This window comes from Nelusetta ayraudi, unplaced genomic scaffold, assembly GCF_046127955.1.
Source record: "Nelusetta ayraudi isolate G7.1 ecotype Tasmania unplaced genomic scaffold, CSIRO-AGI_Nayr_v1 ptg000135l, whole genome shotgun sequence".
NCBI classification, from domain to species: Eukaryota; Metazoa; Chordata; class Actinopteri; order Tetraodontiformes; family Monacanthidae; genus Nelusetta; species Nelusetta ayraudi.
This window is the reverse complement of record NW_027466185.1, coordinates 22659640-22673369: the sequence shown is the minus strand read 5'-3', so window position 1 is coordinate 22673369 and position 13730 is coordinate 22659640. Positions and strand designations below refer to the sequence as shown.

Genomic DNA, 13730 nt, shown 5'->3' with positions numbered 1-13730 from the left:
TGTCCCAGATACATATGATCAACATGCGGCTCAGCGTCGACTCTCCTCTTGAGCGCGCAGGTGCTGGTTGAGCTGGTTGGGCTGAATCTTATCCACTGGAAGTGTAGGCTGGCCAAGCCGTGATGTAAACAGCGAGGCTTGATGTCAGCTCTTGCACTCTGCAGTAATATGTCACAAATACTTTCCCGTGGGAGGAACAAGAGAAAAGTCTAATTTATTTTCCAACTTTCTACTTGTTATTGGGCAATTAAAAAAAACATTGCATATGAACAGAAAAGCATCTCGGACTCTGTTGGTCACTGGATGCTTCTCTTTCAAAGCGATTAGCCTCTGTAATTGTGGATTGAGGGTCTTTTGTTTTACCTCCAAAGTGTCACAACCTGTTTCCTCTGAGTGAATACAATAACAATGCAAATGTCAGCCAGCGACTTCCCACCCTCCTGCAGCGCCTCGGTGTGGCACGTTTTGGCTCATTAGTCGCAGGGCAGAGCTCTGACAGCTTCTTTCCTCCAGTGATGACAAAGTCAGATGAAGCATTGAACTATCATCACATAGAATTAAAATCTGTTTTGGTGTAATGCAATATTTCTCATCTTTTTTAAAAACAAAAAAAAACCTATCAAAATGAATAAATAAATAAAATGTCACCTTTCATGCCAGCCGGCCATGTCAAGTTTCAAAATCTTTGCTCTTTCGCTCTGCTCCTTTTTCGCAACGACGAAACCAACTTTTAAATGAAGTATGAAAAATGAGAGCAACTGCTGCAAGCTGTAAGCCGCTAGATGAAAAAAAAAAAAAAAAAAAAAAAAGAAATACATGATGGGACTCCAAGGGAGCCAAGCTGCTAAAAAAGATTTGCTTACTCTGCATGGGCAGCAGTTTTATCAGGTCTGGATGACATTTTTACTTAAAAAGAGACCACAGAATGGCACTGAAAGTCACAGGCAAAAGTTATTCCAGTCACTTTCCACGTTTTGCTCCATTTGGACGGAGCAGAATTGGAGAAACCCTTCATCTTGCATGTCAGGTTAAAGATTTGACCTGGTAATGGGCGATTACATTGATTAATACTCAACCCTCTGGCCTGCCCACAGGTACTACCACTACCTGTTCTCCCATTACCTGCCCCAGTCTCTGCGCACTCTGGTCGATCGCACCTCAAACTGCGAGGACATCCTGATGAACTTCCTGGTCTCTGCTGTTACGCACCTGCCGCCAATCAAAGTGGCCCAGAGGAAGCAGTACAAAGAGCTGCCCAGTCCGCAGGTACGTGCTAGCCTGGCACCATCGCATGCATGTTAAATTGCCCTCATCACGCCCCGGTGTTCAACAGCGATGTTTTCGTTCCGTCCGTCAGGGTGCGAAGAGCGTCCCGTGGGCCAACCCGGAGCACTTCAACCAGCGGCAGGAGTGCGTCAACACGTTCGCCAGCTGGTTTGGCTACATGCCTCTGGTCCACTCCCAGTTTCGCCTGGACCCCGTGCTCTTCAAGGACCAAGTGTCCGTCCTGCGCAAGAAGTACAAAGACCTGGAGAGGGCCTGAAAAAAAAAAAAAAAACTGTGGCCAGGAATGTACAAAAACTGCCGGAAAAGCAGCGTCGACGGGCCGATCGTCCCGCCCTCTGGACGGCAAAAATGGACCAATCGCTGGCGGGCGAGGACAGTGGGACGGTGTGGGATGTTGGAAATGTGCCAGTGGAGGCCGTTTGTCACACGGACAATCATCAGACGGACCCTCGAGTTTGAAAATGAAGAGAAAAACCGGCCTCTGACGAGGTCAGAAGGGGGCTTTTAAATGATTCTCCCTCCTCTGTGAGTCTGTCGACACAGAGGAGGGCGGCTTGGCCTTGGCTGTGAGCCCCTCTGATCGGCCTTCCAACTGAGGAAGGACAATCCATGTTTGACTGATGTGTGTGCGTGCGTGTATGTGTACGCGTGCGTGCGTGCGTGCGTGCGTGCGTGCGTGCGTGCGTGTGCGTGTCTGTCCGCTTAAGCTATCAGTGCTGTTGCTCTGACAAAGCCAGACGCACTCAAGGGACGTTGTCGCTGTCAACTTGTCTTCATGCTGCCACCGTGCAGGGACCGTTGCCATGGAAGCAGATCATTTCACATCAAAAATGCTAACTGTAAAAACCAGTAAAAAGGGTTTATAAATGCAACCTCATGGCCTGGTCTTTTTTATTTTATTTTATTTTTTTACACCTCTTGCTCTTGCCACACTCATTATATTTAAACAAGTCCTGAACAAATATGTGAACGTCAAAGCAGATCATTCTACCATCCTGGGCTCGAATGAATAGATATTACAATGAAATGCCTGTAGAATATCCATCCATCCATCCATCCATCCATCCATCCACCTAAGCTCAAGCATGAAGTCATACTCCACCACTACTACTACAGTCTCTGTACTTGTTCATGTGCAGCAGTAGGTGAGGGTCACTCACCTTTTACCTCTACTATTTAGCATTACCTTGACACTACTGTTTTACATCCTGGAGGAGCCCCAACCCCAATCGTCATCATCCTATCCTCTAATTTGATATTTAGAATTGGCAATAGCCCTAATCAGCATTTGAACCCAGGTCTTTAGTTTCACGTCACACTGCTGAGGTCTTGAAGGTGAATTTTGGCTGTCGTGGTGCAAGACCCCCACCACGCAACTATCAGCAGTCTATAATCCCAGGAGCCATCCAACCCTTTTTGACTGAAGACTGTAAAGGTTTTTAGTATGGTAAGTATCTTTATGTTTTCAAACATTAGAATAAGTGTAAAATAAATCTCAGTTGGACTGTGATGGCCTATGAGCCCTCTTTTGCTGAAGACGGTAGACGTACATGAGAACATCTGTATACACATATTGTAATAAATTGCTATCAGTTCAGTTACTCTGGTAACGAAGTCAGCAGTCAAACCCACCGAGTTTTCTCCCCTGTTTTACTTAAGAACAGGCACATGTATAAGTACCTGTGCACTTGAAGCCACTGAGCTAACTGCTCTTTGGTGCTTGAGACAAAACGACTCCTGTTTTAAATAGTTGACTATTTAAAAAGTGTGCTGAAACACGTAGTGAAGCTCGTCTCGAAAGCGCCGTTACCTCTGCCTGGAATCGAGCGGCCTCTTACCGCCCCCTTGTGGCCGCTCTGTATCTGCGTCCTTCCAAACAGATTTAAAAAAATAAAAAAATAAAAAATGCATTCTGTCGTGCCTTTTTCCTTTCCTGGAGATTCACATTCACAAACTAAAGTGTGTACCGTATGTAACAAAATCTAGTTGTGTTGTGCAATGCCTGTAGTGAACATGTCACGACACCACAACAAAACCCTGGGAGTTGCTGACCGTTCGTCGTTGACGTTTGTCTCTGAAAGGGGGCGTGGCAGCGGCGACTGGCTTGGACGTAGAGCAGGAAGTGAAACCGATCCCCACCAATCGGAGCAATCCAAGAACACTGCCTCATATTAATCATTTTTAAATCCGCCCACTTCATGGGGGGAAAAAAAAGTATTTACGAAAAAGAAAGAAAAACACATCCGGTCAGACCAAACCCAGGGTTTAAGGCTACATACACACCAGCCGTATCCCGTGCATTTGCTGTCACGTCAGAACAACAAACGATCATCATCGCCGCTGTGTTGCTGATCAAACACTGCCCTTTTAGAAAGGTAGGCGGTCCTTCGGAAACTTCTTTGCATGTATTTAACGCTCTAGTTATTTGCTAATCGCCTGCATTGGCAAATAACTCGCAATCGCAATCGAATCGCCTATTTGATTTTAAAAAATAATAATAATGTGAAAACAGTAGAAACATTTCAGTAAAATGCGCAAGTTTTTTTTTTTTTTTTTTTTTTTTTTTTTTTTCACCCTTTTTCTTCCCAATCTGACTTGAGAAATACTTGGTCACTTGTCTGGCAACTTGGAAAGGACCTGTTGCTCCTGATCATCCTTACAGAAAGTTGCTGAGTCATAACCCAGTTGAACTTTGCCTTCACTCTGGTTGATATTTCACCTACATTAACTTCTCTTAAGTCAGGATTAATGTTTCCGTTACTCTGTCTATACAGCGCCTGCCAGCTATGCCACAATGTGATATGTGTTCCCTCTGACCTGTTGTCCCCTCCCAGTTTCTCAGTCTCGTTGCTGTATGTGTGTTTTGTTCTCTCCCAGCCGTTGGCACACAAGCAGAATGCAGGCACCACAGGCGGACCGAGTGAGGACGCTGGAAGAGTGGGAGAAGGTCTGGCAGGAAGGCAGGATTGGTTTCCATCAGCCAGGAGTGCACAAGTACTGATCACACTTATAATACCGATTTGTAGCATTTGAAGGTGGGAAATTATCCATTGAAATGTGTGGTATTTTGCACAGTGCAATTGGCCCTCTGTATACAGCCCTCTGGAATTGGAACATTCCTTTTCCACATATGTGAAAAGGAGAAATGATAAGCCACGAGACCATCTCAAAATGTATGAGATAACTTATTTTATTCATTTTGCTGCTAAAGTTTGCTTTGTTCTTCTTTGACAGGAAACTGGAGGAAAACCTTCACGTTGTTCTTGCCGGGCGTTCTAAAGTGCGTTTCTTCTTCCCTCTGTGCGGCAAAGCTGTAGATATGAAATGGTATGAACTGATATACACGGACATACACAGATGCACAACATTTCTGCAGTTACGTTAGAAGCGCAGGGCTACTTTGGTTCCCTTTCCTTCCTTTGTGGTTCCCAGGCTAGCAGACATGGGCAACTCAGTGGTCGGTGTGGAGATTTCTGAAAAAGCTATTAAGGAATTCTTTAAGGAGAGTCAGCTGACCTACAGTGAGGAACCAGTTCCTGGCATAACGGGAGCCAAAGTTTTCAAGGTGGGTGGGAAAAAAAAGAGCCCACTGAAAACATAAAAAAAAAAGAAAAAAAGAATTGACGTCGTTTGGACAGACCTTGTCTTGTCATGTATCGGCTGGACCACAAACAATTCTTGGCTGCCGTTCGAACTTATAAGCTCTGATCAGTGTGAGGGATGACACCGTGCTCACCACTATTGCCAGAGCAATGCCAAAAGATGCAAGTTACATGTCCACAGATATGGACAACAATTTAAATTGATTTTTGTTTTTTGACAGAGTTCAGATGGAAACATCTCCCTCTACCAATGTGACCTGTACAGCTTCTCCAGGTCAGTAAATGTCATTGTCAGTCAAGAAAATGGGAGGAAATTATCGACACGGGTTAACGCCTCACATCACTCATTGGACAGCTCCGTTGGGGGCCAGTTTGGAGCAATTTGGGACCGGGGCTCTCTGGTGGCCATCAATCCTGGAGACAGAGAAAAGTAGGACCAGAAGAACACTTTCTTTCTTTTGGTTTTTAATATTCTCTAAAGGTTGTGATGCAGATGGTTGCATGTCAGGAGAGAAAAATAACCAACCACAACCCAACCACCCTGAACTGAATTAACCACAAATTGTATTTCAGCAAATTCTGTTAATTCTGCGTCAAGGTTTGTTTGGCATAACCAGATTATTTTTCACGACTCTGCAGGTATGCTGCTCTCATGACATCTCTCATGGCCAAAGACTGCAGGTACCTTTTGGAGGCTTTGACTTACAATCCTGAATTATATGAAGGTAAGAATTCACACTGTTTGCAAGCGGTCAATTTGTGTGTGTGTGTGTGTGTGTGTGTGTGTGTGTGTGTGTGTGTGTGTGTGTAAATGTATCATCAATGAATTCAGGGTTTTCCAGCTTCATCAATAACTAATTGTGACTGTATTTGTCTCTCAGGTCCACCGTTCTGTTTGCTTAATGAGCAAGTACACACATTGTTTGGTGAGTGTTATTAAGATCAGGTTGTTTACTTGACGATGAAACACATAAACTACATTGTATAATGATAAGTACCTCTTTTCACTATAGGGAAAAGCTGCAACTTGGAACTGCTGCAGTCAGAGGAATTTTTCACAAAGACTTTGAAGGGTCTAGACAGCTCAACACAACATATTTTGCTCATCACTGTAAAGAAATAGTAAATTACAAATTCAATAGCCCTAAAGACAAATAGATGGGATTTTCAATGCCATTTTTTGTTTAATGTTTTTGACAATTATTTGACTCCATTTTTGTCACTGATGGTGACAAAACAACAACACACAACACAACACAACAACAACAATTAATATTTTAAATAATTATTATTAGTTTCACTATTCAAAATTGAGCCTATGTTCTTTTGCCATATATTGAGTGAGTGTGATTCCTGTCAGAAGTTGACCAGAAGTTAACATTGCAGTATTAAGTGTGCACTTTTATTATGTTTGATAACTATTTGAAGCAATTATTGTACATTTCACTAATTTTTTTCTTTTTTTAATGCATCTTTCTGTGTTAATTGAATTCTTTCGTTGTTGTTGTTGTTGTTTCATTTTGATCTTATCCTGAGTTGTCAGTGTACAAATATTGGAGAATTTAATAGAAATCTAAACTGAGTTAACTACTCTGATTTACCATCTCAAGAAGTTTTCAGCTTTATTTCAAGGCAAATAAACACTAATTTTTGTTTGTTGAATGTTTTTTTGGGGGGCATCTTAAGCACTTGTGAACAGTCATAAGCGTGTCCCTTTCCAGGAGTTGAGAGGAAAGGTTTTCAAGTACACTCATTGGGGCAGTCCTGGTGCAAGACCCCCACAACACTAACACGACACCAGAGTCAGCTGTCTAACCCACCGGGTTTTCTACCCTGTTTTGCGGTCCACTATTTAATAAGTGTGAGCTAAAACGCGTAAAGTTCGTCTCGAAATCGCCGTTCCATCTCCTTTGTCGAGCGGCCTCTTACCGCCCTCTTGTGGCCGCTTTGGAGCTGTACTCTTTCAAACGTGTAACGGACAACATAGTGAGGAGATTAAATATACTACTGCTGCTACTGTCGTCGTCGTTAAATTTCTTGGTATTCCATATTCAAAAACGTTGGTCTGCTTTACGTCACCCAAAAACATTATTACATTGGAAACATACATGAAATATCTGTGAGATATACTGTAGTTGTGCTGTGCAATGCCTGTAGTTGCTGTGTAAAATCTTATTTCAACTGAATTACACGATCCAAAGCCACCACGAGAAAACCCCGGGAGTTGGTGACCTATTTTATTTATTTATTTATTTATTTATGTATTTGTTTGTTTGTTTGTTTGTTCCGCAGAGACGTTTGTCTCTGAAAGGGGGCGTGGTGGCGACTACTGGGCGGTGATGAGGAAGTGAAACCGATCCGCACCAATCGAGATAATTCAATACCACAGCCTCATATTAATCATATTTAAATCCGCCCACTTTATGAAAAAAAAATATATATATTAATAAAACATCTTGTCGGACCAAGCGCAGGGTTCAGGCTGCAGAAGAGCGAACGGTCTCAACGCCACTGTGTTGCGGACCAAACACTGTCCTGTTTGAAAGGTAGGCGGTCGGTACCGACCCGGGTGGGTATAGACTGTCCCTCCAACCTTCTTTGCATGCATTTTAACGTTCCAGCTACTTGCTGAAACCCTGCCATAGCTCCCAATCGCAATCGAATATTTGTTTGTTTGTTTATAGGTTTCTCACAACATTAAGATCTGTAGGAATAAAACGTCTCCGTAAACGTTTTGAGAATTTAAAAAAAAAACAAAAAAAAAAAACCCTTGTTCTCTTGTCTGGCAACTTGGAAGGACCTGTTGCCCCTGGCTGAAAGTTCTAGGTTTTGCTGAGTCATACCAGCTGAACTGTGCCCTCACCCTGGTTAATAATTCACCGACATTAATTTATCTTAAATCAACCTTAATGGTTCCATTGCCCTCCACAGTGCCTGCCTGCAACAGTGTGCCATGTGTTCTCTTGGCCCTGGTTTCCACTCTCAGTTCTCAATTCTCTGTGTGTTTTGTTCTCCCCCAGCTGTTGGCACAGGAGCAGAATGCATGCACCACAGGCGGGAAGGAGCTGGGAGACTGGGAGAAGGACTGGCAGGAAAGCAGGATTGGGTTCCATAAGCCGGGAGTGCATATGTACTAGAAATTAATTTGTAGCTTTCGAGATTGAAATGCCTGTCTGGTGTTTAGCACGGTGCAATTGGTCCTTTGTTTACAGGCCTCTGCGATTGAATCACTCCTTTTCCACATGTTTTAAAAGCAGGGAAAAAAGCTATTATCCAAGAGACCATCTCGGCATTTGCGACATTTCTTCTGTTAATATTTTTTCTGCAACAAGTTCATTTGCTTTGTTTTTCTTTGACAGGATGCTGAAGAAATACATTCATCTTGTTCTTGCCGGACGTTCTAAAATTTGTTTCTTCTTGCCTCTTTGTGGCAAAACTGTGGATATGAAATGGTATGAAACTGATACACAGACAGTTTTTTACATTTCTGCAATTAGGTTTAAAGCTTGGGTCTGATCAGACAGTGTTCTTTTGTTCCCTTTTGTTGTCCCAGGCTAGCGGACATGGGTCACTCAGTGGTCGGTGTGGAGATCTCAGAAAAAGCTATTAGAGAATTCTTTGAGGAGAGTAAGCTGACCTACAGTGAGGAACCAGTTCCCACCATACCAGGGGCCAAGGTTTACAAGGTGGATGGCAACAAATTCACTTGGCTCCCTTTTGAACTTGAAGGCCTCCTATTAGTGATACATATGATTAGTGAAGATACATATGCACAGACAGCAATTTGAATTCATGTTGTTTTCCAACAGAGTTCAGATGGAAACATCTCCCTCTACCAATGTGACCTGTACAGCTTCTCCAGGTCAGTAAATGTAATTGTCAGTCAAGAAAATGGGAGGAAATTATCGACACGGGTTAACGCCTCACATCACTCATTCGACAGCTCCATTGGGGGCCAGTTTGGAGCTATTTGGGACCGGGGCTCTCTGGTGGCCATCAATTCTGGAGACAGAGAAAAGTAGGACCAGAAGAACACTTTCTTTCTTTTGGTTTTTAATACTCTCTAAAGGTTGTGATGCAGATGTTTGCTTGTCATGAGTGAAGCAAATTTTTAGGAAATAGTTCGACTTTTTTTCTTTTCTTTTTTTTTAACTAAAAAACAAGTGTTAGGGTTTGTTTGGCTTCACCGTATTTTGTTTTATGACACTGCAGGTATATTGCGCTCATGACATCTCTCATGGACAAAGACTGCACATACCTTTTGGAGACTTCATCATACAATCCCGAATTATATCCAGGTGTGTGTGTGTGTGTGTGTGTGTGTGTGTGTGTGTGTGTGTGTGTGTGTGTGTGTGTGTGTGTGTGTAACAAAATATTATCAAGAAACGATTGCAAGTATTTCAAGGGTTTACGAATTGTGACTGTTTTCATCTTTCAGGTCCACCGTTCTGTTTGCCTGAAGAGCAAGTACAAACTTTGTTTGGTGAGTGTTATTAATATCAGATCGTTTGCTTGACCATCAAACGTGAACTACAGCGTACAATAATAACACCTCTGTTCACTTCAGGGAAAAGTTTTAACTTCCAACTGCTGGACTCAGAGGAACTTTTATTAAAGGATTTGAAGGGTCTGGACCGCTTAACAGAACTTATTTTCCTCATCACTGGAAAGAAATAGTAAATTATAAATGAAGATGCAGCCCTGATGAAAAAGACACACACACACACACACACACACACACACACACACACACACACACACACACACACACACACACACACACACACAAATGAAAACAAAACAAATTTTCCACACCATTTTTGTCATTGAAGGTGGAATGGACCACAAAAATTTGTACTTAAAGAATTACTTTTGGTTTCACAACTATTCAACTATTCAAAATTGGCTTCTATTTGGTTCACTGTATCACCTGGGCAGATGTAGAAAACGTGGTGTGGCTAACTAGAGAGAGATCAACACCTGCTGACTAGAAGTTAACATTGTTGTGTTGAATGTGCACTTTAATTGTATGTGTATAACTATTTGAAGCAGCTATAGTAAACGTCGCCCATTGTTGTTGTTTCTGATTTTGTTGTTGTTTTACTTTGATCTTTTCCTGAATCATCAGTCAACAGTTATTGGAGACTTTAAATGAAATATAAACAAAATAAACTATGTCGTAATACGATCGTTCATTCACATAATCCGATTTGTTCCAACGCGTGATCTGTATGTGTTTATTGTTTGTTTGTCATTTAAGCACCACGTGTCATTTTACTGTCACTTGGCAGTAGTCGAGAGAAAATGCTGTCAAGGGCAGCCATTAGGAAAGCAATACATAACAACGCGCTCTACACACCCTTAAATGTGGCATACGTAACGATGGGCATCGAACAAGTTCGACGAACTGTTTGTCAAGAAGTCATATGAAAGCTCTCTGATTGGCTGTCTCTTCGACACATCAAAACGGTAGGAAAGAAAAGGAGCAGGGATGAGCTAAGGCTGAGCTACGGGAACAAAGCTGCCATATTACGTGTACATGCTGAGTTTAACCTCACATTAAAATAGCCAGTATCCCCTTTGAATTTATTTAGCGATGTTATCGTGTGTAGATTTTCATTTCACGGAAGATATGTCTCATATACAGCACGGACACGAAGGCACCACCAGGCTCCTCCCAAACCAGGATTACGTCACGTGAAAATGTGACTCTTCTTCTTCGACTTCCGCATATCGGGCTGCTTGCTGGGATTCCGCCAGCGCCACCGTTGTTTCCCCACTTGATGAAAAACAGCCCCTGCGACTTCCATTTAAATGTCAATGTAGTTGGATAACGAAAGGAAACGCTGTCATGCGACATTGCCAGCGGGGCAGAGAAACCAGAGTAGTAGCGCCACCACCAGTACGGTCCTGCGAACCTCACCGTGAACTTCGGCGTGTATTGATTGAATCGTCAGGACACTCAACATCAACAAACGCCGCCGCCGCCGCGTTGCTGAATAAATAGCGTTTGTTTGTAAAGGTAGGCTTTGCGTTCAGACCATGGTGGGCTCCCTTCGTGTCTATAAACTTCTTTGCTCGCTTGCATGCGCGACGGCAGCTCGGTAAGCAACTTCATTGGTTTGGGTTTGTGTTGTGTCCTTGTGTTATCCGCGGAGGAGTCCGCGGTTGTTTTATCCGCGGTCAAGTCAAATAAACGTCCTTTTGGCATTTCTTGGTCACGTGTTGGCCACTCGCGACACAAGCAGCTGCTCTTCCTAGCTTTCTTTCTAAGAAGCTGCTTCGTCGTGTTTCGAAATGCATCAAACGGTGGCCCGAGGTGTCAATCCTTCACCAGCACTAACTTGTTTTCCCTCTCGGCACCAGCGGTCGTGGTTTTGCAACCTCCTAGAAGAATAGCTCGAGATACGTTGCTTTCATCATTCTGGTGACTTGTATTTAAAACATGTAAATGTCCCCTGTCACCCTGACATTGACTGTACCAGCAGGACATTGGAAGGGAAGTGGCGCAATTAATTTGAATGTAATTACAATTCCAAATTTTAATGAAACTTTTTATCTGCTATTTGCATTTTTTTTTTGTTACCTTATTCATCTTATGTATAATGTAATCTTAATTTGAGGATTAAAAATAGATCTATCTGCCTGTAGAATGTCCGCCGAATATCTATCTATCTATCTGTCTATCTATCTATCCAGTTTTGCTATAAGAGTCCACCTACAAGTCCAACTAATGCATTTCCCCCCACTGCAAACAATGTTTCCTACTACGAGGCCACCGACGAGTGCACGTGCGATACCACTGTGCCAGTGTGAGAACCTCATCAATGATCTGCCATCAGGATGCATTTCTTTTTTCCACTGTGAGGGGCAGGGTGGGCGGGGCTTTTCTTTCTCAGCTCTGTCCCCCACACAGATATTCATCATGCCATTGTCTCCTTTCCTGCTTCTTATTCCCCCCTAGCTGTCTGACACTGTCAAACATGAGCAGCATGCTGGCGCCGCAGGCGGACCGGGTGATGGATCTGGGGGAATGGGAGGGACGCTGGCAGGAGGGCCGGATTGGCTTCCATCAGCAGCAAGTGCACAAGTAAAATAGTCCACTCTTATTAGAATTTCTGTCACCTCAGCTAGTATCGTTGTGTCAAGTCTTGTTTTGATATTGTGTGCGTGTGGTTTTTCAACAGGATGCTGGAGAGCAATATAGAGCGTGTCACAGCCGGACGCACCGGAGTGCGCTTCTTCTTTCCTCTGTGTGGGAAAGCTGTCGACATGAAATGGTATAGTAAAAAGAAAAGATAACTACACATTTACGTCGGCCATACTAGCGACGGCCACATTTCATGACAATACCGTTACGGCCACCGTTAACACTCGCATTAATTCTTCCTGCTGTGTAATTCCCAGGCTTGCAGACATGGGCCACTCGGTGGTCGGTGTGGAGATCTCAGAGAAGCCCATTAAAGATTTTTTTGAGGACAGTAACATGACCTACGTTGAGGAACCAGTTCCCGCCATACCGGGAGCCAAAGTTTTCAAGGTGGGTGGGAAAAAAACGTGGCCAAAGGAACAATACACCAGGGCGACTGTAGGGACTGGTATTAATCCAGACTGCTGCTTTTCTGACAGAGCTCTGATGGGAACGTCTCCCTCTACCAATGTGACTTGTTCAACTTCTCCAGGTAAGTGAATAATTTGTTTCCATGTTGATGTACTCGCAATCCTGAACTAAAAACTCCTTTTGTCAATTTGAAAAGCTCCATTGCAGGTCAGTTTGGAGCTATTTGGGACCGGGGCTCTCTGGTGGCCATCAACCCCAAAGACAGAGAGAGGTGAAGATGAAGTCAAGATTTCTGAAGATACCTACATTTAATACAGCAGATTCTTCTGAAATGACACAATGTGTCACTGACTAATAGATATATTGATGCATCTTCTGGTCTCATTACATTTTCTTTCTTTATATCACAGATATGCTGCTCTGATCACGTCTCTCATGGCCAAAGACTGTAGATACCTCCTGGACACCTTGCTGTATAATCCTGAATTATATCCAGGCAAGTGTTCCCTTTTGCATTGCAGTCAATATGTACCTCGAGAACTATTCTTTTTTTTTTTTTTTTGTCTATTAATAACTAAGTGTGTCTAAATTAATTCCCCAGGTCCTCCCTTTTTTGTCCCTGATGAGCAAGTCCACAGTTTGTTTGGTGAGAGTCCTTCATGCAACATTTCATGAATCATATTATTAAGTTTTTTGTTTTGTTTTTTTAACTCCTGAACTGAAGTTTAGACTGATAATGTCCCTCTACTGTCCTCAGGGAGCACCTGTGATTTGGAGCTTTTACAGTCCGTGGATGCCTTGACAGAGAGACATAAAAGCTGGGGACTGGACTTCTTAACTGAAAATGTTTTCCTGCTCACAGTAAAGAGCAATTAAAAAGTAGGAATGCACATTTGATGTTTTTTTTTTTTTTTTTTTTAGCAAAATAAAACTGAAAATGTGGCTTCATTGTGATACCATTTTCTGCGTATCTTAACCAGTAAAATGAACTACATGTGGATATTACAGATTGTATAAACACTCAAAACAAATCCCTTCCCCCAAAAGAATTCTTGAACATTTGTTAACTAGAGCGACATAATTGTCACAATAAAGCACAGTCAGGACACAATCTAAAAACACCTTTAATAAGCACTAATGAAGTGCCATAAACCTGTTTTTTTTTACATTAACAAATAGGAAATTGCTATGCCAACATTAATAATGTTTGGAAAAATATAATGAAATTAAATTTACAGCACATATAGATTATTTGACAAATGTCACTATATGACCAGCTG

At 42.6% G+C, this 13730-nt stretch overlaps 4 protein-coding genes across 5 annotated transcripts in view; all 4 read left to right on the top strand.

Moving 5' to 3' along the window:
• The window catches only part of ext1c (exostoses (multiple) 1c), an 86750-nt gene extending 84575 nt beyond the window's left edge, over nt 1-2175 (top strand). The window contains exons 11-12 of the mRNA XM_076051610.1: nt 1095-1266; nt 1358-2175. Of these exons, the coding sequence (XP_075907725.1) occupies nt 1095-1266; nt 1358-1543 (358 nt within the window). The 3' untranslated portion in view covers nt 1544-2175. The remainder of the gene's footprint in view (nt 1-1094; nt 1267-1357) is intronic.
• Nucleotides 2176-3501: 1326 nt separating this feature from the next.
• LOC142905109 (putative thiopurine S-methyltransferase) lies at nt 3502-6551 on the top strand. Its single transcript, XM_076051614.1, has 9 exons — nt 3502-3662; nt 4165-4281; nt 4522-4614; nt 4720-4852; nt 5111-5163; nt 5245-5319; nt 5529-5614; nt 5771-5815; nt 5903-6551. The coding sequence occupies exons 2-9, from the start codon at nt 4184-4186 to the stop codon at nt 6010-6012; spliced, it is 693 nt and encodes a 230-aa protein (XP_075907729.1). The 5' UTR covers nt 3502-3662; nt 4165-4183; the 3' UTR covers nt 6013-6551.
• Nucleotides 6552-7762: 1211 nt separating this feature from the next.
• On the top strand, nt 7763-10111 carry LOC142905106 (putative thiopurine S-methyltransferase). The gene is made up of 8 exons (XM_076051611.1): nt 7763-8019; nt 8249-8341; nt 8443-8575; nt 8699-8751; nt 8833-8907; nt 9102-9187; nt 9328-9372; nt 9457-10111. The coding sequence occupies exons 1-8, from the start codon at nt 7799-7801 to the stop codon at nt 9564-9566; spliced, it is 816 nt and encodes a 271-aa protein (XP_075907726.1). The 5' UTR covers nt 7763-7798; the 3' UTR covers nt 9567-10111.
• Nucleotides 10112-10580: 469 nt separating this feature from the next.
• LOC142905107 (putative thiopurine S-methyltransferase) lies at nt 10581-13392 on the top strand. 2 transcript variants are annotated; one of them, XM_076051612.1, is made up of 9 exons: nt 10581-10993; nt 11854-11979; nt 12077-12169; nt 12297-12429; nt 12519-12571; nt 12647-12721; nt 12861-12946; nt 13052-13096; nt 13208-13392. In XM_076051612.1, the coding sequence occupies exons 1-9, from the start codon at nt 10932-10934 to the stop codon at nt 13324-13326; spliced, it is 792 nt and encodes a 263-aa protein (XP_075907727.1). In that variant the 5' UTR covers nt 10581-10931; the 3' UTR covers nt 13327-13392. The 2 variants fall into 2 exon arrangements, with proteins under 2 accessions (XP_075907727.1, XP_075907728.1); XM_076051613.1 differs by having other exon boundaries at nt 10586-10911.
• The last annotated feature ends 338 nt before the right edge of the window (nt 13393-13730 follow it).

Bases quoted from the DNA above. Each gene is read 5' to 3' on its own strand.
- LOC142905109 (XM_076051614.1), top strand. From the start codon at position 4,184: ATGCAGGCACCACAGGCGGACCGAGTGAGGACGCTGGAAGAGTGGGAG. The intron at 4,282-4,521 runs GTACTGATCACA...CTTCTTTGACAG, and splicing joins CATCAGCCAGGAGTGCACAA to GAAACTGGAGGAAAACCTTC. The intron at 4,615-4,719 runs GTATGAACTGAT...TGTGGTTCCCAG, and splicing joins AAAGCTGTAGATATGAAATG to GCTAGCAGACATGGGCAACT.
- LOC142905106 (XM_076051611.1), top strand. From the start codon at position 7,799: ATGGTTCCATTGCCCTCCACAGTGCCTGCCTGCAACAGTGTGCCATGT. The intron at 8,020-8,248 runs GTACTAGAAATT...TTTCTTTGACAG, and splicing joins CATAAGCCGGGAGTGCATAT to GATGCTGAAGAAATACATTC. The intron at 8,342-8,442 runs GTATGAAACTGA...TTGTTGTCCCAG, and splicing joins AAAACTGTGGATATGAAATG to GCTAGCGGACATGGGTCACT.
- LOC142905107 (XM_076051612.1), top strand. From the start codon at position 10,932: ATGGTGGGCTCCCTTCGTGTCTATAAACTTCTTTGCTCGCTTGCATGC. The intron at 12,572-12,646 runs GTAAGTGAATAA...CAATTTGAAAAG, and splicing joins GACTTGTTCAACTTCTCCAG to CTCCATTGCAGGTCAGTTTG. The intron at 12,722-12,860 runs GTGAAGATGAAG...TTTATATCACAG, and splicing joins AACCCCAAAGACAGAGAGAG to ATATGCTGCTCTGATCACGT.